Source organism: Chelonoidis abingdonii, chromosome 8, assembly GCF_003597395.2.
Source record: "Chelonoidis abingdonii isolate Lonesome George chromosome 8, CheloAbing_2.0, whole genome shotgun sequence".
NCBI classification, from domain to species: domain Eukaryota; kingdom Metazoa; phylum Chordata; order Testudines; family Testudinidae; genus Chelonoidis; species Chelonoidis abingdonii.
Genome location: NC_133776.1, coordinates 33194303 through 33217537, shown reverse-complemented (window position 1 = coordinate 33217537; position 23235 = coordinate 33194303). Strand labels below are relative to the sequence as shown.

The following is a 23235-nucleotide window of genomic DNA, read 5'->3' as shown; positions in this document are numbered from 1 at the left end:
GCTTTCCTTGCTGATCCCTCCCATCTTCCACTCCTTGTAGGCTTTCTGCTTTTTAGTAATCACCTCTCTGAGATGCTTGCACATCCAGCTTGGTCTACAACTCCTGCCTATGAGTTTTTTCCCCCTTTCTGGGACCAGAAAAGCAGGGAAGCACTGCATCCTGGAAGATCTCTACTCCAGATGTTAATGAACCCACACCTACACACACCTAGTTCAGTAGTTATCAGACCAATTCCCATAATAAATCCTTTATTGGTATCCAAAATAGTGAAGCTCCCTAATTGTAAAGATTTTAGAGCAATACTGTGACTGCGTGAAAGGGATTTGTGGTAGGGATCTTTAGTGAGATAAGGGAAGTAGAGTTGGCTGGGGATAAAAACCTTGGCTGCTCGCTTGAGACAGGAGAAAACCAGCAGGTTAGAGAGATGGGTAATGAAGAAGGGGAAATGCCCCTGGAAAAGGAGGTGCTCTAAAGGAACCAACTCCAGGAAACAGCCCCAGGATTGGAGCTGCCAGACCCTGGCACTCTGCCAGTGGCACCATGTGGAGGCTGGAGTCCTCCAGATAGACCTGATCCTGGCTGGCCATCAGAAAGAGTTCGTCTGTCTTGTTGGGAGTGGTGAGCATTGTGTGTACGGTGTGTGCATTCTGTTTTGGTAATTGTTAATAGGTGGAGATTGAGTGGGGTATTGCTGTGTAGGGCTGTTTTGCTGGTGGGACATCCCGTAAACCCGCAAAAGATTACACCCTGAGTCCACAGGGAAAGGGTGTTTGCTTGGAGCCCATGGAGGAGTAGATCCCAGAGCCCCATGGAAGAGTAAAGTTAGGTGCCTTTCACCTGGAGCCCTATGAGCTGGGAAAGGGTGGAGGTGCCTAAATTAAGAGGGTTATGCATTGAGCCCTAGGAACTGGGTAAAGGTGGGTGCCCCTAGAGTGTGTAAGTAACAGAGAATTTTGTGCAGGTAACAATTAGGCCAGTAACGTACAGAAAATTTTCAGCAAAGGAGCACTCTTTAACACACAAATGGGATGGCCCCCTGCTTTATTGTGAATCGAGCCAGCCCCAGTGTTTATTAGGTAGAAATCCTGAATGGAAAAAATGGAAAACCCTGGTGGAAATGGTTTCATTTCTCACAGCTCGAAGAGTGGAAGGGTAAACCACCTAACCCATAAAGAATAGCGTAACTGTCTTCTCCATCCTACCAGTCACCCTTGTTGGCTAGCAAGGAGGAATGGCTTGGAACCGTTGGAAAATACGCATTGGGTGGGCTTGTCAGTGCCTACCCCGATGTTGAGGTAGGAAAAGGCCAGAGAAGCCCTCGACTTATTACGGCCACTGCTTCATGTTCACCCTGCAATACTGGTCCCAGACTCTCCCAGTATATATGGGGGGAGTGTGGGAGTTTGTTCTCTCTTCTCTGCCCCCTCACAGGTCCCAAACATGAGCCATGACATCCTACTGTAGCACCAGCACTTTGCTGATGCTGTCCAGGCTTTATGCTGAACCTGTGATCCCTCTGAAACTCTGGAGGTGCTTGCCAGCTGGAGCCCAGGAAGTAAAATCGCTGTGCCACATGCATGGATTCTATGGCAATGGAAGCAACCTCCTGTCCCTGCAGCATCGCTACCAGTTCTACGCTGCTGGCAACTCCTCGAGTTGCCCCTGGGAAGGCATTGCCAATTGCATAAAGAGTGCCACTGGAGAGTAACTCAAGTTTTGTTATGAAACTAAGACCACACCAGACTCTGTTCCATTCTTCCGTAAGCCGCTGTGGTCTTGAAGGGGATGTACACCATCAAACCCAATCAATGATAGCATCCCAGGTGGTGGAAGGTGCAGGATAGTCCTGGTTTTCTTCGCTGTTTGGGAGCAACCATTTCCCTATGTGTCATCATTGTTGTTGGAACCCAGACACCTCCGTTACCCGAAGATGAACTGTAGCTGTCTCTGATCACGCCAGCAGGCAAGAATATCACACAGTTCCTCCTCAACTGGGAGCTGCCGACCAGGACTTTAGCTAGACATGACTTGATTCAGCATGATCCTCCAGACTGGGTAGTTCCATTAAAGGGCACACATTGTGACAAGCTTGTGCCAACAATTTGGTTTAAATTCTGTGGGCACATTGCCATTTCAGAGGGATTCCATGAACCTGGATTGTACAGAATGGAACTGGGCCAACAACAAAAAACAGCTTTAAATTTTGACCCTCTAATTACAAACCTCACTCCTCTCCACATTTAAGAGCCCCAATTTCAGGACCCCATGTGTTAAAATTGGATCAACAAGAACATTTGGTTCTTCAACCTCAGACTTCTCTGAAGGAAGTTCAAATCCAGTTAAAACGCATGAATATCTCTCACATAACACCTGTATGCACTCCTTTGATTGGAACTAGCCATAAGAGTTGGGATGAATGGGTAAGAATGTGGCATGGGGCTCACCATGTAAATAGAGTAAAAAGGGAATTAAGTGATTGGATTGCACCTGTAGGAATAGGAATTTCTTTAGTTGATGCCGCAAACATAGAAGTTCTGGCTAATAAACTATCATATGCCACCAGAAATATAGGAAAGATGGGAACCCCATTAACAGTATCTTTGAAACAGTTAGGTGAAGAACAGCAGTTAATAAGTAAGGTATTTCTTCAGTGAAAATGACTCATAGGAACAGATGAAGAGTTAATGTCTGGTGTACAGTCCCTCCAGAATAATGTCTCATTGACCTCAGTGTGTGAGCAAGCTCAGGCTCTAACCCAGAACATAATCATCGGAATGCTTCAGCAAGCCATAGCAGGGCAAATTTCCATGGAGGCAATCAGCATGATTCAACCCCACGTAAAGGAGGAAGAATTAGTCCTCTGGCCCTGGTGGAGACTAGTTAATACTCTGTACAATCACCATCAGCAAAGCTTGCAGCTATTCCTGATAACTGTGGCAGGCAAAGAAATTAGAGTAATCCACCCAGTAGTCCCACTGGGACTACAGATTAATGATAACTCAGTAACGTACTCCAGAGATCCCAACACTTGGGCTTGGCAGAAAGATAATGTGTGCAACACAGTAAATGTAAAGGGGTGTAGGAGAAAAGAAGGTTTGTGCTATATTTGTGAAGACCAAGCATTGGAGGAACATGATGAAGGCTTCTTCTCACAACCTGGGAATAAGTCTCACTGTTCCTTCGATGTTATCCAGGAAAAGGAGTCTGTTTTAATCTATGTTGGTAAAGCATGTGTGTGTGTGTGTGTGTAAGAACTGTGTGGGAATCACTGCATGATGGGGGATCTCTGCTCCAGATGTTAATGAACCCACATCTGCACACATCCAGCTCAGTAGTTATCAGACCAATTCTAGTACTAAATCCTTTATTGGTATCCAAAATAGTGAAGCTCCCTAACTGCATTGTGAGCTCCCTCCAAGGAACACCACCCAAAGTCAGGAGTGATCAGCTCCCATGGTCTAGCTGAACAAAACAACTTTGGTATATTTCCTTGTTTACACATAAACAAATGTAGTGTTCTTTCTTGAACCACTGTTGTTTCTAGATGACCTCCTGAGGTCCCCTTCCAACTCTGATAGTCTATAATTATAACTGTTTGACTCCCCTATGTTTATTCCATGGCAAATAAATAACTTTTATGATTAAGCTGGTTGCTTCTCTCCCCCACTCCTGTCCACCTTCATGGGGTTTTTTTGGTTTTCTCATCACTCTGCAGCAACACTCCTTGTACCTAAACTAAAAGATTCCTGCAGTACCCAAAAATCCTGTGGGGTTTGCTCATCAAGTGGGTTACTACAATAACAACTGTGGGGATAGAGACATGCTGAACCTGGGACATATGAGGGTGGCAGCTTGGAAGTGCTGGTCAACCCAGTCTGCTGAGTCCAGGGGCGTAGGAGGGTGGCAGACTGAAAGTGCTGCTTGACCCAGCCTGCTCAGGCATGCTCTGTTTCAGTGCATTGCCCATGGCATATGAGGGTGACGCCTGAAAGTGCTGCTCAACCCAGCCTACTGAGTCCAGGGACATATAAGGGGTCAGCTTAAGAGTGCTAATTAACCCAGTTCTCTCAGACTCACTCTGTTAGTGTGTGTGTGTGTGAGTGTGTGTATCTGATTCTGAGGCTGGAAGAACCCAGCCCTGGGGAACCTAGGTCCTGCAGATAGCTCCATTGGGAGGGAACTTGCAGCAGGAAGAAGTAGAATAACCCTAATAAATGAACATACCCCAAAGTAACGGGCAAAGCTAGTAACAGTAATGTACAGGTTACCTAAAATCCAAAAGGTTGATATCTTAAAAGCCGATTGGATAAAGATTAAGTCATCTGTAATGCATAACTATATAAAAGAACATGGTCCCAAATTGGAGAAACACTGGAGTAGAAACTGAAGAATGAGACTGAAGGACCAGACTAAGATCAGAGAATGCAAGGACTATCATGGAAGGTGGAAGAACTTCCAGGGCCCCAAAATGTGCCCATTTGGGCCCATTTACCAATTCTGTCTCATCTGTTGTTATTTGTCTGGCATAAATGTATGTCCAGACACTATAAAGGGACAGGTTTCAGAGTCTGTATCGGCAAAAAGAACGAGGAGTACTTGTGGCACCTTAGAGACTAGCAAATTTGTTTCAGCATAAGCTTTCGTGGGCTAAAGCCCACTTCATCAGATGCATGCCTCTGAAAGTTTATACTCAAATTTGTTAGTTTCTAAGGTGCCAAAAAGTACTCCTTGTTCTTTTTTTAATAAAGTGACAATAATTCTGTCTGAAATGATTAAACATAAATTGGATGCACTTGTGACTCAGTGTCTCAACTTTTACCCCTAACATCTCCAATAGCGATATCTATGCCTGGATTGTGCAGTAATAGTTTTTTTTGTTTTGTTTTTGTTAAGGAGCCAAACAATTCTTTTCTACAATTAAAAAAAGTCACACCTTATTCACTTGGCTCTTCATGACATACTAGACGCATCCATAGTTCTTTCACATACACTGTTCTCTAACTCTCTGGAAGAACTGGGTAACAGTCAGGAACACATAACCTACAGAAAGTAAATCAGAGTATATGCACTACACAAACATCTGAAACATCAAGCTGTATACCTAAACTGAGTAATTGCATAATTTTATTGCTGTAACTTTTGTCCTTCCCTCGCCTCATCTCCCTTTCTACTATAGGTTATCTTCACCCTCCGTGCTCATATAAAGTTGAGTTGTAAGCTCTTTATAGAACAAATAAAAAACCTAAAGTGCTTAAATTTATAGGGCAAATCAATACACTTTTGCAACATGCATTCATTTTAACCTGCACACGCTGTACATACTTGTTCCATGTAATGAAAGTTCCTCTCTGTGTTGAGATGCCAAGACCAGCAATTTGATTCATTTGTAGTCCTGCAGCTAAAAGCAAAAATATATTTTAAAAGTTGAGAAAACACTTTTATGCTAATATTATAACATGACATAAATATACACCTTATGGAAAGTTAGGAAATTATTCAACAAATGTAATAAATACTGATTTTTCCCATTGGACAGCTAAACAAGTGACATAGCTGCTGAAGTAACCAAGTACACAGCATGGATCAGCAGAGCTAGACCAATTTGTGCCAAAATAGTTGCACACATAAACCTGGATTTTACAAAAGCAACGTCTGCACATTGGCCCTTTCATTGCCTATTCAGGAAGCATCAAGAGGGGAAGACAACTACAGTGTCCCCATGGCAGAAGTAAAGAGACTTTCAACAGGGATGTTCTAGATACCTTTGGGAACATAACATAGGCTAGATGAAAGGCAAGAAAATCATATAGATAAACAAAATCACTTTTGTGTTGCATGAACAATGGAGAGGCTTCACCCTGATAATGTAGGTTTTATTGATATTATTAGTTTGTGGAAGCACTCATACAGACAAAGTATCCCTGCCCCACAGAGCTCACAAATCTAAGAAAAAAATAATTTGTGATCTCTGAGCTACTGAAAGGGACTTCATATAATCATTCAAACTCAAGAAGGCAGAACTCTTTAAATGAATATTTCTAGAATTAAAAACAAACATACTAAATGTGGTCTAAATTTTATATTTTGTAAATGAATGCTTTTATAAAATCTTCTAGAAATAGAAATATTTCCACAATTATCTTTTCTAAATTCCAGTGAAAACAGCTGTTTTAAACAAACTTTTCCTCAGAGTTTAAACCCAAACACTCCAACTTTAATAACCTGAACATGCAGCTCACTTCACTGATTTTCATTATTTATGCTGAGAAAAAAAATCAAAACACAGAAAGTGAACAAAAAGCATGACTAGCAACATGCAAACTGGATTTTAATATAGTATTAGTAATGTAAGGAGTGTGTTTACTATATATATGCTTTTTAAGTTGACAATGTCCCTTTACATTTAAAAAAAGTTAAATTGTAGAATTTCATATTTGCTGAGTGATTTACTAATTTTGTATAATAACCTTTTTTATTTTAAGTTCAAAATTAGTGTTCCAGAAATTATACAAATGTTTAAGGACTAAATTTGGTCTTCACATACCCTGAACGGAGCTTTGGTTGATTTCAAACAGACTTGCATACAAGATTCCAAAGGCTGAATTTCGCCCAAAGGATATGTTAAGAAATCCCATTTAAACTGGAGGACTATATAGAGTGAACTAAAATTAGTACTAATTTGAGATTTTTGTTGCTCTCTGGTAAGTTATTACTAAAAGCTTCATTAAAATAACTAAATAAGGGCCCAATCCTGTAAACACATGCTCATGTGAAAATTTTCATGTATTGTTATTTAGATGCATAAGGGTTTACAAGATTAGGTTGGTAACCAGTTCTTAAGGTATTTTGTAGTTTCCTATTCACAATATTAATATGTTTTCAGGAGATGACATTGCATAAGTACAAAAATAACTACTAGATTAAATTGTTTTAGTTAACATCAACTACTATTCTTCGGTTTCATGAATGATTACCTTGTACTGCCTCTTTTATTACATCCATGAACTGAGTCCACAGAACTTCAGGATCTAGTTCAACCCAGCCAAGATGAGGATAAAGTGTTTCTACCTGTTTACAAGAAGTACAGTATTACTATGAACAGTAACAATACTATGAGTGTCAAGGCTTCTGCAGTATACACAATAGGGACCAGTATACAACCCTACTGTAACTCCACTGACACACTGGAGGAATATTATAGATGGCTCTCACCCCTTTACATTTAAAATGTTCCCTTTAATAAGCCCATAATACCGAAGGGTTCATCCCCAAAGCTTTAACTGGTCTTCCTGCTCACTTAAGTGGAACAAGTAGGCTCATTTAGGTTTCTTTTTTTTTTTTTTTCCTTTTAGAATCTAAAATCTAAAGGTTTATTCATAAAGGGAAAAAGGTAGAGATGAGAGCTAGAATTGGTTAAATGGAATCAATTACATACAGTAATGGCAAAGTTCTTAGTTCAGGCTTGTAGTATTTAGGTTTTGCTAGGCAGGAGAAAATCCTAACCCGACTGTGTTAATGTTTTCAAAGCAGAAATAATTAGTTTTTGCTGCACTCCAGCAGGAAGGAAATTCTGCTCAGAAAGCTGAGGAAGAAGGTATAGAAAGGACTATAATTGTAGTCTTTAAGTACAGTCTTAAATCAAACTTGCAACAAATGTAAATGTTTAACAATTTTTTTTAAAGCCACACATATTAAAAGGAATTTTTTATTTCCCAACATCTGCTCATTTATTTTTTCATAATTATGTTGTTATTTTACAACTTCCATGTAAAATTGGGAAAAGTAGATAACACATGCTTTATATATTCTTTTAGATTTTGTTATCTTGGCTCTTCTATTTTTCCCCTGAAAATAACAGTATTCCATATTTTAGACTGATTTAAGCCAACAGGAAGGAAACCATAATTAAAATAAATTATTTTAATCTTGTTTGATAGTTTTACTTATTCCTTATTTTCCTAAAGAAAGATTTATTCTCATTTGTTGGTATACGTTGATACTTCTTTTTGCTAACCAGGAGGATACAGTATATCAGTACACATTTATTTAAAACAACAATATAGTTTAACATACATCTATTCAGATTCTAAATTTAAAAAAAAATTTTTTTTGGTTAGAAATTGGTGAATGACCAAATTTGCAAGGCCTTCTACTCAACTTGATGGCATTTCTGTTTGTCTGTAACATGATGACTTCTGAATACCACATCCAGTGAAATACATTTCTGGGAATGATCCAGGTCTCCATGGGCAGAACCCTGTTAATTTTGGGGAAAATCAGAACACTGGAATGGTGGATGTGTGGATCCTCCCATCTAACAGCTTCAACCACCTTTGCAATCCTCTATATATCAAAGAGCTGGTTGACACCAATTAATGCCTTCCAGCATAACAATACCCCTGCCATCTCAGATCAGAGATGGTAGGGGTATTGTTACCATCCCAACAGAGTTTAACAAGTTGATGGCCTGAATGCTGGCTGGTTCCAAGGGGGTGGCGAGCAGGCCAACTGCCCTGTGCACCAACTTCCAGGAGGCAGTGGACCATTTTATTTCTCATCCTCTTGACAATTGCGGGGTCACTGAAGACAATTTCTGCCCTGGTCAGCAAAGTTGCTAGGGCCACTCCTGCCTGAATGACTTATCTCCCAGATGGAAAGAAGAGATATAATAATGATGGGGGAAAAGGGGCACACTGAGCCATGGAGGGAGGAAGCATGGGGAAGCTTGGAATGGGGGCCACACAGAGCCCCTGCTTGGGGGGGGGGTGAGAGGGGAGTGGGGGCACATACAAAGCCCCTGGCATGGGGGAAGGAGACACACAGATCCCCTGGTAGGGCGAGAATGTAGGAGGGGAAATGAGGGGTATAGGGGCAAAGGGGAATGGGGGACATATGGGCACACAGCCACTGGCATGGGAGAAGTGGAGGCAAACAGGACCTCTGCAATGGTACAGGGTGAGAGGAGATGCACAAGTCCCTGAATTTGAGGGAGATAAAAAATTGGCACCCAGAACTTGTGGAGTGAAACGGAGGAATGCAAGAAGCCCTTGGTGTATGTAATGAGTTTGGCACAAGACTATGAAGTGTGCAACCCCTACTTTATCTGGTGGTGATTAATTTTTTCAATGTGATTTGTGTCAAGCTTCATTTGGATAGAAATTGGAATTCACTTAAAATGCACAAAAATAACATTTTAAAACGGTTTCGGTATCTGCAGAAGCTACTGCTGTCAAAAACTTGTTTAGCACTTCAGCAAACTCCAGTTCCTAGTACTTAGTCAGTGACTTCTACCAGTTCAGTAATGTGCCTTTCTTTAACACTTCAGCAGCAAACATTTTTTTTATAATTTAAATGATTCTAGAGATTATACTAAATTTAGGCCTTAACAGATTGTCAATTTAAAATTCAAATATAAACAGGTTTATTTTTTAAAAGGAAAATGTATTATCAAAAAATTTGATTTAAAATAAAAAATCCAATTTTAAAGAAGTCTTTAAATCACTGATTTTTATCTACCCTGTTCATGGCCTAAGAACAAGAAAGGTTGTGGGGTTGGTTTGTTTTTAGTAGACTAAAAAGAGAAAAAAACATGTCACATGAAATAAATAAAAATGACAAACCAAAACCTTCACTTACAACACAATGAAAGTAACAAACTTTGAATCTTATGTCAGTTTTGAATTGTGAACCTTTTCCGAAGGTCTGTATAGCTTAAAAGAAAGACTGCCCAGAGCTTGGAATACAGATTCCAATCACTGAATTCAGAAGCATGGTACCTGCCATATTCTAAAGTGGTTCCCACAGTCTCCACACACCAACTATGAATCACCTCCACGAGGGACATGGCTCCCAGTGCTTGTGCACTGCCTCTACTGGCACGTTACATAGCGGAAACTTGCAGTGCTCAGGAGGGTGTTTTTTCAAACCCCTGAGCGAGAAAGGTGTAGCGCTGTAAAATGCCAGTGTAGACAAGCCCCGAGAAATGTCCATATTGTACTTTCTGCAATAATGTTCTTCAAAATGAGAAACTTACAACACTGTGTTCAGCTCAGTATTGCATGTTGAGTTGAGTGCTGTTCCAAACCAGCCTACACAGCTTCACTGATGTATCTCAATTCTAACTTAATAAATCAATGTGTGTTGATCTTGTACTGGGTTTAGAAACCAAAAACAACCCATTTTACTAACCTCTGTGGCATTTCTGTCATGTACACAATTGAGTATGAAGACAAAAAATAAAACAAAAAAAATCACCAAACTTATTTGTGAGTCAGTCCCAGTCTGCACTAAAACAGACATTTTCAAAAATTCCTTCATTCAGCACCATCAAGAGTAGTCGCAAACATTTAAAAAAAAAAAAATTTGAAGACAGTTGTGACCAACCTATAATGACTGGCGCCCCCCTCTACACTGTTTGCTTAAACCAGCTTTAAAACACACACACACAAACAGGCTTTTTGTAGCATAGATGTGGCCTTAAAACAGGAACTGACAACCCACTAGAGTGCTGCTGAATTATAACCATGGAAAATTAAAAACAAACTTTACACACCATTTTCAACTGCAAAACACATGAAAGTGCTTTTATGCTAACTGTTTAACTGAATTACCACCCAACTGTTACTTCATGCATGAGGGGTCACAGATGTTTTAACTGCATTAGAATATAGCTACCAGTTCAGCACTTGAGCTATACTGCAGAGTTCTCTCTAAGGACTAACAAAAGTTATTTTTAGTGGGTATTAGCCAATTTTGTATTAAAGAAAACTACAAAAAAATCTATCAAGAATTAAACTGAACATTAAATAGCAAATCCAATGTCTATACAAAATTTTAATACTAACCAGTCTAACAAAAAAGCTAACGTGATACACATTTTTCAAATCAAGGAAAGATAAAATTATTTCTTCTGTTTCTTTGGAACTTAACACATTTGAAGTTCACCTTACTACTAATTCTATCAGTATATTATTGGTAGACTAAATTAAAAATATAAAAGGCTACAAGATTCTTGCATCCAAAGTATAGGAACGTTCGAAGGAAACAATAGTAAGTTTTTATGTCTAATACTGATCTTTGAGCCGCCCCTGTGACCAATATAATATTCTATTTAAATGCTTATACTGCATCCCAGTCACGTTCATCATCATGACACCTCTGCACTTAAACTCTACTGTGAAGAAAATATTAAATAGTAGCCACTAATTCAGAGTATAATTTAATTATGCTACTTTGCAGTTATGTAGCACCTTTCATTAAAGGATGTCAAAGCACTTTGCCAACATTAAGCTTCACAACACAACCGTGATGTAACCGTTATTATACCTGTAATGTAGAGAGTTAAACTGAGGGAGAAAGATACTAGATAACTTGCCCAAGACGAGTTAAAAAAAAAATCTTCAGAGTTGAGACAACAACCAGTGCTCCTAACCCCTAATAATCTCCATACAACAACTGCATACTCCTCTCTTCCATCTTCCCAAGAAAGGACCTTTTCATCATCAAAATTAATGTATTTCAGTATATTCTCTGGCGTAATATAGTAAGATACTCTTGTCCAGTCTTGCTCCAGAACTAACATGGCTACAGCCATTTTCTGGCTGCTCACATTTTGATGTGACAATTACCCAGAGAGTATATCAAAGATGAAAATTAAACTAGTCTGCAGTCCAGGATTTGCTATACTCAATCTTCAACCAATTACTGCTGAAGGAATTCTACGCCAAACAATTAAAAATTCTGCATGTTTTAAATGTGGAGGCTCCAGCACAGCAGTGGGGAGCAGAGGCCACTGACTGCATGGAGGTGGGAGCCCTCCCCCCGCCGTGGGACACAGACTCGGTGGTGAGGCTGCACCTTACCCTGACGCACTGCAAGGACCAGGCCTGCCCCAGAAACACCCCAGGTCCTGCCCCTCCATACTATGCACACCAAGATAGCATGTGAGATGGATAGAGTCTCACACACGTGCCCAGCTCTGGTCTCCTATCCAGGTGTGGGGCAAGCAGGCTCAGCCTGGCAGGATCCAAGTGTGACATTGCACTCTATACGATTTTATGAAAATATGCTAATATAATTGGAATATGCTTCATGCAAAAGGTCTCTTGTAATGTATCATTACAAAGCTTATAATCTACTGAGTGTGATCATCCTATTTGTATAAATGTACCACTCTTGTATCTGAAACTAGAAATATGAAATACAACTCTGAGGGCTTATTGTAATTATGCAAAATGTGGGCCATGAATGGTGGTAGGGTTCTTAATGACTCCCATTAACCAGGCAATTGACCTCAGATGACTCTCCTTTACCTGTAAGTCTTCCTGTATACCTGTGTGCTGGCAAGTGGGCATGAAGTCTTACAGTGACATGTGATCATGTCACCTGAACTGGAATCCATTTTTAACCTGGTGCTTTTCCATTGAGAGGAGGGGTGGGAACCCAGAGGGACAAAGGATTGCCTTATGCAAAAGATATATATAGGTGGGTGGAACAGAACAAAGGGGGAGGCAGCCATCATGAGGAATCCCCAAGCTACCATCTGAGCTGGAACAAGAGCTGTAATAGAGGAAAGGATTGTGCACAGATTAGGAAGGTGTCCAGTCTGTGAAAAAAAAACTTATTGAATCATCTCTAAGGCCTTGGCTACACTTGAGAGTTACAGCGCTGTAACTCACTCCCCGTCCACACTGGCAAGGCACATACAGCACTGTATCTCCCTGGCTACAGCGCTGGTTGTACTCCACCTCCATGAGAGAATAAAGAGTATAGCGCTGCTGCGGCAGCGCTGGGGTGCCAGTGTAAACAGGGAATAATCTTACTACGCTGTAACTGACCTCCGGAACCTTCCCATAATCCTAAGTAAAGAAAGTTAACTCTTTTTGTTTTGTTGTGATGCCTCTGTTTGTTTTGTTGTAAACTGGGACTCCCGGAGCTGCTTATCAAAAAGCAAACACAGCTACTGTTTGCTGTGAATGAGCTCCCTTTGGAACACCCAAAGCTAGTGTTTGCTTAAAGAGAGGGGAAGGAAGGGGCTTGAGGAGAGAAGCAGCACCGCGGGCGGGTGGGTGGTCCATTTTGGGGAGGCTGCTTATCTGGTCTGTGAGGAAAAAAACAAAGAGGGCTATTTGCTTTCAGTGAATGGGTCGGAACTTGCAAGGCAGCTGCTGACAGAGTGTTGGCTCCAAAAATTCACTCTCTCTCTCCCCCATGCTCCCTGTCACACTCCACCCCACCTCCCTCTTTTGAAAAGCACGTTGCAGCCATTTAAACACTGGGATAGCTGCCCATAATGCACGGCTCCCAATGCCGCTGCAGATGCTGCAAATGTGGCCACGACAGTGCGCTGGTAGCTGTCAGTGTGGTCAGATTGCAGTTCCTTCCCTGCTCAGCTGTACGAAGACAGGTTTAACTCCCAGCGCTGTATAGCTGCAAGTAGCCATACCCTAAGGGTGAGATTTCCTGTATTCAGTAGTACTACTGTACTAGATATAGACTTGCGTGTGTTATTTTATTTCGCTTTGGTAATTCACTTTGTACTACTTGGAACAACTGAAATCCTACTTTCTGTATTTAAGAAAATCACTTTTTACTTATTAATTAACTCAGAGTATGTATTAATACCGGGGGGGGGGGGGGGCAAAGAGCTGTGCATCTCTCTTTATCAGTGTTATAGAGGGCGAACCATTTATGAGTTTACCCTGTATAAGCTTTATACAGGGTAAAACAGATTTATTTGGGTTTAAACTTCATTGGCAGCTGGGCATCTGAGTGTTAAAGACAAGAACACTTCTGTTAGCTGCTTTCAGTTAAGTCTGCAGCTTTGGGGCAAATAATTCAGACGCTGGGTCTTTGTTGGAGCAGATGGGCGTGTCTGGCTTAGCAAGACAAGGTGCTGGGGACCTGAGCTGGCAGGAAAAGTGGGGAAGTAGTAGTCTTGGCACATCAGTTGGCAGTTGCCAGGAGGGTTGCTGTGATCCAACCCATTACACCAAGCGTGGAGGGGCTTAGTGTGGGGGATCTAGGCGTGTGGCAATCTGGGTGAAGGTGGCTCAGTGGGGTAACTGGATACACAAGGGCTAATTGGGGGGTTCCGATGCAATGTGAATGGGACTCTGCATGGGGCATCCAGGTGAAAGTGGCTGGGGTACAGCCAAGCAGTCCAGGTGCTGGGAGATTCGTAGAGTGGAGGTCCAGGTGCAGCTGGTTGGGGCTCAGTGGGGTGGCGGTCCAGGTGCGGGGGGGGCTCAAATGCAACGTGCGGTCTGGGTGCAGGGGTGGTGGTGGGGGTCCAGATGCAGGGGGAAGAAGCTGGACGAGGATACAGATGCAAGCAGATGGTGAGGCTTGGCAGGAGGGCCTGGGTGCAGGGGGTGAGGTTTGGTGGGGTGGGGTTTCAGGTGCAGGGTGGCTCAGTCAGGGGGGTTCTGTGTGGAGGGGGGAAGGTATGGGGGGGTCTGGGTGCATGAGGGTTGGGCAGACAGGGGAGCAGCTCCCCCTGCGACCAAGGAGCGTTGGAGGTAAAAAGGGGTAGGTAGGGCATAGCTTCCTGCAGCCAGGGGAGGTTTCTGGGGTCGGTCTAACCCAGCACCAGCCGCTTCTTGAAGTCCCATCCTCCACAGCCCAGCTGGGACTAGCAGCTGAGCCTGTGAACCACTAGCTGGGGTATCCCCAGCCTCACACCAGTGATTTACCTCTCTGCCGGCTGCTCCAGGCACTCAAAACATATGCCCCCACTGCCTGGGAGGGACATGTGACTGCTTGAGACTTTCCTTTTCTTCCCTGTCAGAAAGTCATTTTTCTGTGGGGAAGCAAAGAAAATCGCAGGGGACATGAATTCTGCACACATGCAGCTGTGCAGAATTCCCCCAGGAGTAAATATCAAAAGCATTTTGATAACCAGTGGGACCATGGATCAGCCTCCAGTGAACACACAGCACTTGTTTCTAGCCCTGATAGTTAACAGACATGAAAAACAGTTCATTCTGAGAACCATCTTGGTTCTCACTCATTTGAATTTTTATTTGATTTTAGTACCCACTAGCTCTAAAAAAAGATTGAGCTAGAGACCAACGCTTTACACAAATTCACAGATGTAGGTTTGTTTGTGGCACAAAATTCGGGGCAGTTAAATGATTAGAGTGGTTTGAGCAAAAAAAGCAAATAGCACAGGTGAGTGAACACAAGTAAGTTTTGCTAGCAAGCAGAGGGAACATACAGTAACTCCCCACTTAATGTCCTCTTGCTTAACGTTTCGGTCTTACGTCCCTTATAGAACATGCTCCATTTAAAGTTGCGCAATGCTTCACTGTAACGTTGTTTGGCTGACTGCTTTGTCCACAGCTGGCAGCCCCCCATTAGCTCTCCTACGCCCCCACCCCAACGCCCCCACCCACCAGCAGACCCCATGGATCAGCACTTTCCCCTCCCCTCCGCCTGCGGCAATCAGCTGGCTTGTGGCGTTCAGGAGAGAGGACTCAGAGCGCCGGCTCCCCGACCCTCCCCAGCCTCCTTAACGCCACAAACCAACTGATTGCTGTGGGCAGGAGGTAGGGAGGAGGAGCGAGGATGCACGGTGCAGAGTAAAGGGCTTGAGGAGGGAAGAAGAGGTGGGTTAAAGGTGAGGGCTTGGGGGAAGAGGTGGCATGGGTGGGCCAAGGGTTGAGCCCCCGCCTCTGGTGCTTGCAGAGTAGGGAAAGCTGCAGCAGTTGCTGCACAAAGTGCTTCTCCTAGTCAACAGCACCTTCAGCCTTCTTGCCTGCCTCATTGTTTCCAGTACCAGTGGGCTGTGCCTGTGTGGGGTAAGGTGGGGGCATCTCCCAACTACAGTACTGTACTGTACGGTAAAAAAAAATTCACTGGAACCTAACACCCCGCCCATTTGGATTCGCTTAAGATCGTTTCACTTAAAGCTGCATTTTTCAGGAACATAACTACAACATTAAGTGAGGAGTTACTATAATTACATTTTATCAAGGATGGCCTAGTAGCCATTTGGTTGGCTTAAAGGTTTTATTTTAAAAAGACTGCTCTGACTCTAAACACCAACACTCTCTGGAACCAGAAGGTCAAATCCCAGCAAGCTCTGTCTTTATAAGAGATACATGGAGTAATATGTAGTTTAACATGTATTTCATATGCATGTGGTTTGTTATATGAAGTGCAAAAGATAACTGGATGAGAGTTTAGAAACCAAAGGTCTGTCTGCTCTGCATGGATATAGCACAAGGGTGGCCAAACTCAGAGACCCTCCAAAGCACTGCATATGATAATCTTCATAAGTTCGAGAGCTGCCAAGGCTTCTGCCCTGTGACATGATGGTGGTGCTGCAGGGAGGGGAGTTGGGGGGATTCTGCACTATGGGGTCCACCTGCCAGGGCTTGGGACTTCTGCCCTGTGGGGAAAGAGGTCTCAGCCCCATGGGAGAAGCGTGCTGGAGCTAGGGGATGAAGCCCCACGCCTGTTAAAGTGGCCAGGACCCATCAGGCACTTCCGCCAGGGTTGAAGCCCCAGTACTTACTGCAGGGTGGAAGCCCCAACTCCTCCCCAGTTTGGTAGGCAGAGAATGGGGCAGGGGGGCGGCTCTGCGAGCCGCATGCAGCTCTGCAGTTGCGATTTGGCCACCCCATACAGCACATTTAGTAAAAGAAGGGGCTTTACCAGGGCTTCCGCACGTACAACATGCTGTGTTTCGCTAGTGCTAGCGCACATTTGTGAAGTGTCTGGGGCTCCTCCACAATAAAACACGTTCTATGGAAGCTAAGCGATTTTAATAGGGTTGGAAAAATCCTGAATGAAGCACATGCAAACGCCGCCGCAAAACACTAGAACTGGAACAAGGCGCATTGAAATCGTTCATTAGCACATGCTACAAAACGCTTCCTTCACAAGAGGAAGAGAGACGGTCTCTGTTCACTTCGTACCCGAGAAACCCCTACAAACCTCCCCACCCCCCTCGCGCAGTTGCCGAGCAGCGGGAGGGGCAGAGCAGGCTGCCGCAGGAGGCGCTGGGGTTGCCCGGGCAGCTCTCCCGCGACCTAGGAACGAAGCTAGCTGAGGGAGGGTCTCAGCCACCGCAAGAAGACGAGTCCCTCTCCCCGGGGAGACAAGAGTCTGTCCGCGGAGGGGCGGGGTGACGGCAAAGCCCAGACTCCAAGGAGCTGCCAGGGGGCGGGAGCGCGGATTACACGGTGCCCGGAAGAGGAACAAGGTCCCCATAACATGTGCTAGTGGGTGGAGCTGAGCCCCCTCCCCCCCAGCCGCTTTCCTTCATTCACCTTCTTGCTGCTGGAGCCTCTGACTGCCGCCTTCTTGTCGAAGACGTGACAGCGCAACGTCGTGCTGCCCACATCGACCCCCACCACATAGGAGGAGGCGGCGGCGCGCGCCAGCCTTTCCTTGCAGCGCGGCATCCCCCCTACAGGGCGGCGGTTGGCGCGGCGCGGGAACGTGCTCACTGAACCGCCTCGGTTCACCCTGGCGCGAGCGAACCACAATCCCGCAGCGTCCCCACGCCATGGGCGGGCCCAAGCATGGGCTGAGCGGGGAGGGGCCGGCTGAGGAGGACTAGGAAGGGGCAGGAACAAGGGGAGTTCAGGGGAGCTGTAACTGGCTGATTGAGGCGAGCGATGGCAAACGCTGGACCCAACCGAGCCCCCCGAACGAAGACTCAGCCGAGCCACCGCTGGTACTTTAATACATAAATTAACTGAAACCCCTGACCAGAGAGGCCGACTACTAATGAGCCACGTGTGCTGAACCCCGTTCTGCACCAAGCAGGCCACTCTCCACCCCTTTCCCCCAAGGCCGCACCTGCGCCACGCTTCTTCCCACCCATGCCCCATTTCTTCCCACCCAGCCCTCTTGAATGCCTCTGATCAGGGCAGGCTGGAGGTAGGGGAAGGAGCTGAGTGGGGCTGCTGGTGGGTGCTTAGCACCTACCATTTTTTTCCAGCCCTGGAGCGTCAGTGGATTCAGTTCTTATGGTGCCCCAGCCAAGCCTCATGGCAGCATAACAGGTGGAAAAACTCACATCCTGCCAATTTTTCCTTCCCATCTCCAAATTCTGATGTCTAATCAGAGGAGGAGTAGAAGCTCCTGATACAGCAGTAAATCTGGATGTTAATAGAGCCTGACACTGTGGCACACCTGCTACAAAGCCCCAGATGCAGCTTGTGATCTAGACAGTGTGTGGCACAAATCTCTAATTTACCCCACAAATAGAGAACAAGTGTGGCGGCTGCTGCTGCTGCTACACACAGCAGTCTGACAAATACCCAGATCTGGCACCTTGAATCTGCCAGTTTTTAGCCCATAACTCCCAAAATACAATTAGCCACTCTTGCTGCACTTTAAAAATCTGGACTCTGATTTGCTCCATCCCAGTAATGCTGCAAAAACTCGTGTCTGGATCCTACCAGCTTCATCCAATTTTTGCCCACAAACCCAGTATAATATAAATCAGAAATTAGGAGCTGTAGAAAATTGATAGTGGGAGTCAAAGGACACAAGAAGAAATCTCTGGCCACCAGAGTCAAGGACAGTAAGGAGATTTTAAAATAAGTTAGGAACAAAAAGAATTTGACAATGGTGTTAGTCCATTACTGAATCATAGAAGATTAGAGTTGGAAGACACCTCAAGAGGTCATCTAGTCTACCCCCAGCTCAAAGCAGGACCAACCCCAACTAAATCATTCCAACCAGGACTTTGTCAAGCTGGGCCTTAAAAACCTCTAAAGATGGAGATTCCACCACCTCCCTAGGCAACCCTTTCCAGTGCTTCACCACCCTGCTAGTGAAATAGTTTTTCCTGATAATCAACCTGGACCTCCCCTACTGCAACTTGAGACCACTGCTCCTTGTTCTGTCATCTGCCACCATTGAGAACAACCTAGTTCCATCCTCTTTGGAAATACCCCTTCAGGTAGTTTAATGCTGCCATCAAATGTCCCCTTGCCCTTCTGTTCTGCAGACTAAATAAGCCCAGTTCCCTCAGCCTCTTCTCATAGGTCATGTCCCCCATTTTCCCACAATCATGTCCCACACTAATCATTTTAGTTGCCCTTGCTGGACTCTCTCCAATTTGTCCACATCCTTTCTGTAGTGGGGGTCCCAAAACTGGATGCAATACTCCAGATGTGACCTCACCAGTCCCAAACAGAAGGGAATAATCACTTCCCTCAATCTGCTGGCAGTGCTCCTACTAATGCAGCCCAATAGGCCATTAGCCTTCTTGGCAATAAGGGCATGCTGTTGATTCATATCCAGCTTCTCGTACACTGTAATCCCCTGGTCCTTTTCTGCAGACCTGCTGCTTAGCAAGTTGGTCCCCAGCCTGTAGCAGTGCATGGAATTCTTCTATCCTAAGTGAAGGACTCTGCACTTGACCTTGTTGAACCTTATCAGATTTCTTTTGGCCCAATCCTCCAATTTGTCTATGTCACTCTGTACCCTATCCCTACTCTCTAATATATCTACTTCTCCCAGTTTAGTGTCATCTGTGAACTTGCTGAGGGTGCAATCCATCCCATCATCCAGATCATTAATGAAGATGTTGAACAAAACCAGACCCAGGACTGACACCTGAGGCACTCTACTTGATACCAGCTGCCAACTAGACATGGAGCTGTTGATCACTATCCCTTGAGCCAGACGATCTAGCCAGCGTTCTGTCCACCTTAGAGTCCATTCATCCAATCCATACTGCTTTAACTTTCTGGCAAGAATACTGTGAGAGACTGTATCAAAACTTTGCTAAAGTCAAAGTATATCATGTCTACCGCTTTCCCCATATCCAGAGAGCCAGTTGTCTCATCACAGAAGGCAATGAGGTAGATCAGGCATGAATTGCCCTTGGTGAATCCATGTTGACTGTTCCTTATCACCTTCCTCTCCTACAAGTGTTTCAAAATGGATGCGTTGAGGACCTGCTCGGTGATTTTTCTGGGGACTGAGGTGAGGCTGACTGGTCTGTAGTTCCCCAGATTGTCCTTCTTCCCTTTTTTAAAGATGGGCACTATAGTTGCCTTTTTCCAATTGTCCGGCACCTCCCACGATAGCCACAACTTTTCAAAGAGAATGGTCAACGGCTCTTCAATTATATCAGCCAAATCCCTCAGCACCCTCAGATGCATTGCATCCAATCCCATGGTCTTGTGCATGTCCAGCTTTTCTAAATAGTCCTTAATCTGTTCTTTCACCACTGAGGGCTGCTCACCTCCTCACCATACTGCGCTGCCCAGTGCAACAGTCTGGGAGTTGACCTTGTCTGTGAAGATCAAAGCAAGAAAAGCATTGTCTACTTTAGCTTTTCCCACATAATCTGTCACTAGGTTGCCTCCCCATTCAGTAACGATCCCACATTTTCCCTGACATCTTTCTTGTTGTTAACTTACCTGTAGAAACCCTTCTTGTTACCCTTCACATTCCTTGCTAGCTACAACTCCAGTTGTGCTTTGGCCTTCCTGATTACACCCCTGCATGCTTGAGCAATATCTTTATACTCCTCCCTAGTCATTTGTCCAAGATTCCACTTCTTGTAAGCTTCCCTTTTTGTGTTTAAGCTCACCAGAGATTTCTCTATTAAGCCAAGCTGGTCACCTGCCATATTTGCTCTTCTTTCTGCACATCAGGATAGTTTGTTCCTGCACCCTTAATAAGACTTCTTTAAAATATAGCCAGCTTTCCTGGTCTCCTTTCCGCCTCATTTTAGCCCCCCAGGAGATCTTTCCTATCAGTTTCCTGAGGGAGTGAAAGTCTGCTTTTCTGAAGTCCAGGGTTTGTATTCTGCTGCTCTCCTTTCTTCCTTTTGTCAGGATCCTGAACTCAACCATCTCATGGTCACTGCTGTCCAGGTGCCACCCACTTCTACCTCCTCTACCAATTCCTCCCTGTTTGTGAGCAGCAGGTCAAGAGGAGCACAGCCCCTAGTTGGTTCCTCCAGCACTTGCATGAGGAAGTTGTCCCAAACACTCTCCAAAAGCCTCCTGGATAGTTTGTGCACTGCTGTGTTGCTCTCCCAAGAGATGTCAGGGTGATTGAAGTCCCCCATGAGAACCAGGACCTGTCATCTGGAAACTTCAGTTAGTTGTCCGAAGAAAGCCTCATCTACCTCATCCTCCTAGTCTGATGGTCTATAACAGATGCTCACCATGACAGGACCTTTCATGCTCTTGCCTATAAACTTAACTCAAAGACTCTCAACAGGCTTTTCTCCAATTTCATACTGGAGCTCTGATCAATCATACTGCTCTCTTACATACAGTGCAACTCCTCCACCTTTTCTCCACCACCTGTCCTTCCTGAATAGTTTATACCCATCCATGACAGTGCTCCAGTCATGTGAGTTACCCCAACAAGTCTCTCTTATTCCAATCACATCATAGTTCCTCCACTGTGCCAGGACTTCCAATTCTTCCTGCTTGTTTCCCAGGCTTCTTGTGTTTGTGTATAGGCACTTAAGATAACTAGCCAATTGCCCTACTTTCTCAGTATGAATCAGGAGGCCTCCCCTGTTTCACCCTTCTCCTTGTGTTTCCTCCCAGTATCCCACTTCCCCACTTACCTTAGGGCTTAGGTCTCCATCCCCTGGCGAACCTAGTTTAAAGCCCTCCTCACTAAGTTAGCTAGCCTGCCTGCAAAGATGCTCTTCCCTATCTTAGTTAGGTGGATCCCATTTCTTCCTAGCAATCCTCCTTCCTGGAACAACATCCCATGGTTGAAGAATCCAAAGCCCTCTCTGACACCACCTGCGCAACCACGCGTTTACTTCCACAATTCGATGGCCGCTACCTGAGCCTTTTCCTTCAACAGGGAGGATGAATGAGAAAAAACGGTTACTCACTGTAGCGAGGCGGTGTGGCTCCCCTCCTCCACAGGGAGGGTTGAGCCCCGTCCATCTTCCCCCAGGGCGGAACTTCCGGGCAGAAGCCCCGCCCCTCAAAGGGTCAGGCGGCGACCCGGAAGTATAAAAGCCGGGCCGCTTGGCCTTCAGTTGTGGGCCCTCAGCAGCCAGCGGGAGAGGACGTTGCCGGACGAACCCTCCGTCGCTGGGAGCGTCGGTGCCGAGCTCGACGCACCGGGACCTAGGGCCTTGCGGAACAGATCCGCTCAGCAACCATGCCTCTGACTGCGGGAACTTACCACCGCTACCCAGCCCCGACTACGGCCTGGAGAGCTCGGACCAAGACCTTGGCCCATACCCCAGCAGGTACTACCGGATTCTACCCCTGACCCGGACGGTAGAGGAGTCCCCATGCCACGGTTCGACGACTGGCGGACCAGTCAATGGCGGCATCGTGCGAATGGTAGAAAGATTGAAGCGGAGCACGGCGGCTGACCACAGTCAAGCCGCATACGAAGGCCCAGTCCGTAATGACCCGGTGGTGCTGTTGTCCAGTGACGATCCCCACTGACCGCTGTCGCTGTTCCAAGTAGATAGTTTCGGTTAGGATCCCCCGGCACTCTGTCAGTGTGTTTTCGGGCTGGATCCCACTGACTGCCACTAGCCTCGCGCCCGCGGCCGCTACTAGGCCCCGGGCTGGAAACGCGGAGGAGTGGGGGGCCTGGCGTTTCCCCTGCCACCCGTTAGCGGGTGGCAGTATCCCCCTTCGCCCCCACAGTCTTTTATTTGTTTGTTGCTCTGCCCTGCCCCCAAAGGCCAGGCCCCTGACTGTTGTTGCTTCTCCCTGCCCCAAGGGCCAGAGCCCCTGACTGTTTGTTGCTCTGCTCCTCCCCAAAGGGCAGACGCCCCCTGACTGTTGTTGTCTCTGCCCTGCCCCAAAGGGCCAGAGTCCCCTGACTGTTTGTTGCTTGCCCTGCCCCAGGGCCACGAGCCCCTGGATGTTCGTTGCCTTGTGCCACTGCTCCCAGAGGGCCAGAGCTCTTTCCCTTCTCTTGAATGTTCGTTTGCTGCCCTGTCCCACAGGGCCAGGGAGCTAGTGCAACTGTGTGGCCCACCTGCGTCCAAGGCAGGGCCCCACTGACTTTGCCATGTCCCAGTCCACTCCACAGGGACCGAACGCCCAGGCAGTGGACCGTGGACCCGAGGGACAGGACCCAGTGAGAACAGGACGAGGCCGGTGTGGCTCCCCTCCTCCACAGGGAGGGTTGAGCCCCGGCTTCCCTCGTCACACTCACCTTCTTGTAACTGTTGTTCTTCTAGATATGGTGTTCATGTCCATTCCAACCAGGTGTGGGCACACCGTATGCACGCCAGGCAGAAGATTTTTCCCTTA

The 23235-nt window shown here is 45.5% G+C and overlaps 1 protein-coding gene across 5 annotated transcripts in view; it reads right to left on the bottom strand.

The window, feature by feature from the left end:
- GK5 (glycerol kinase 5) overlaps positions 1–17488 on the bottom strand; it is an 83244-nt gene extending 65756 nt beyond the window's left edge. For 3 of the 5 annotated variants that reach the window (XM_032765660.2, XM_032765661.2, XM_075068490.1), the window contains exons 1-3: positions 17278–17434; positions 6976–7069; positions 5324–5399 (exon numbers count right to left, since the gene is read on the bottom strand). In XM_032765660.2, the coding sequence (XP_032621551.1) occupies positions 5324–5399; positions 6976–7069; positions 17278–17412 (305 nt within the window). In that variant the 5' untranslated portion in view covers positions 17413–17434. Of the gene's footprint in view, positions 1–5323; positions 5400–6975; positions 7070–17277 lie in introns of all 5 variants that reach the window. The other 2 variants (XM_032765659.2, XM_032765662.2) reach the window with 2 other exon arrangements.
- Between the last annotated feature and the right edge of the window lie 5747 nt (positions 17489–23235).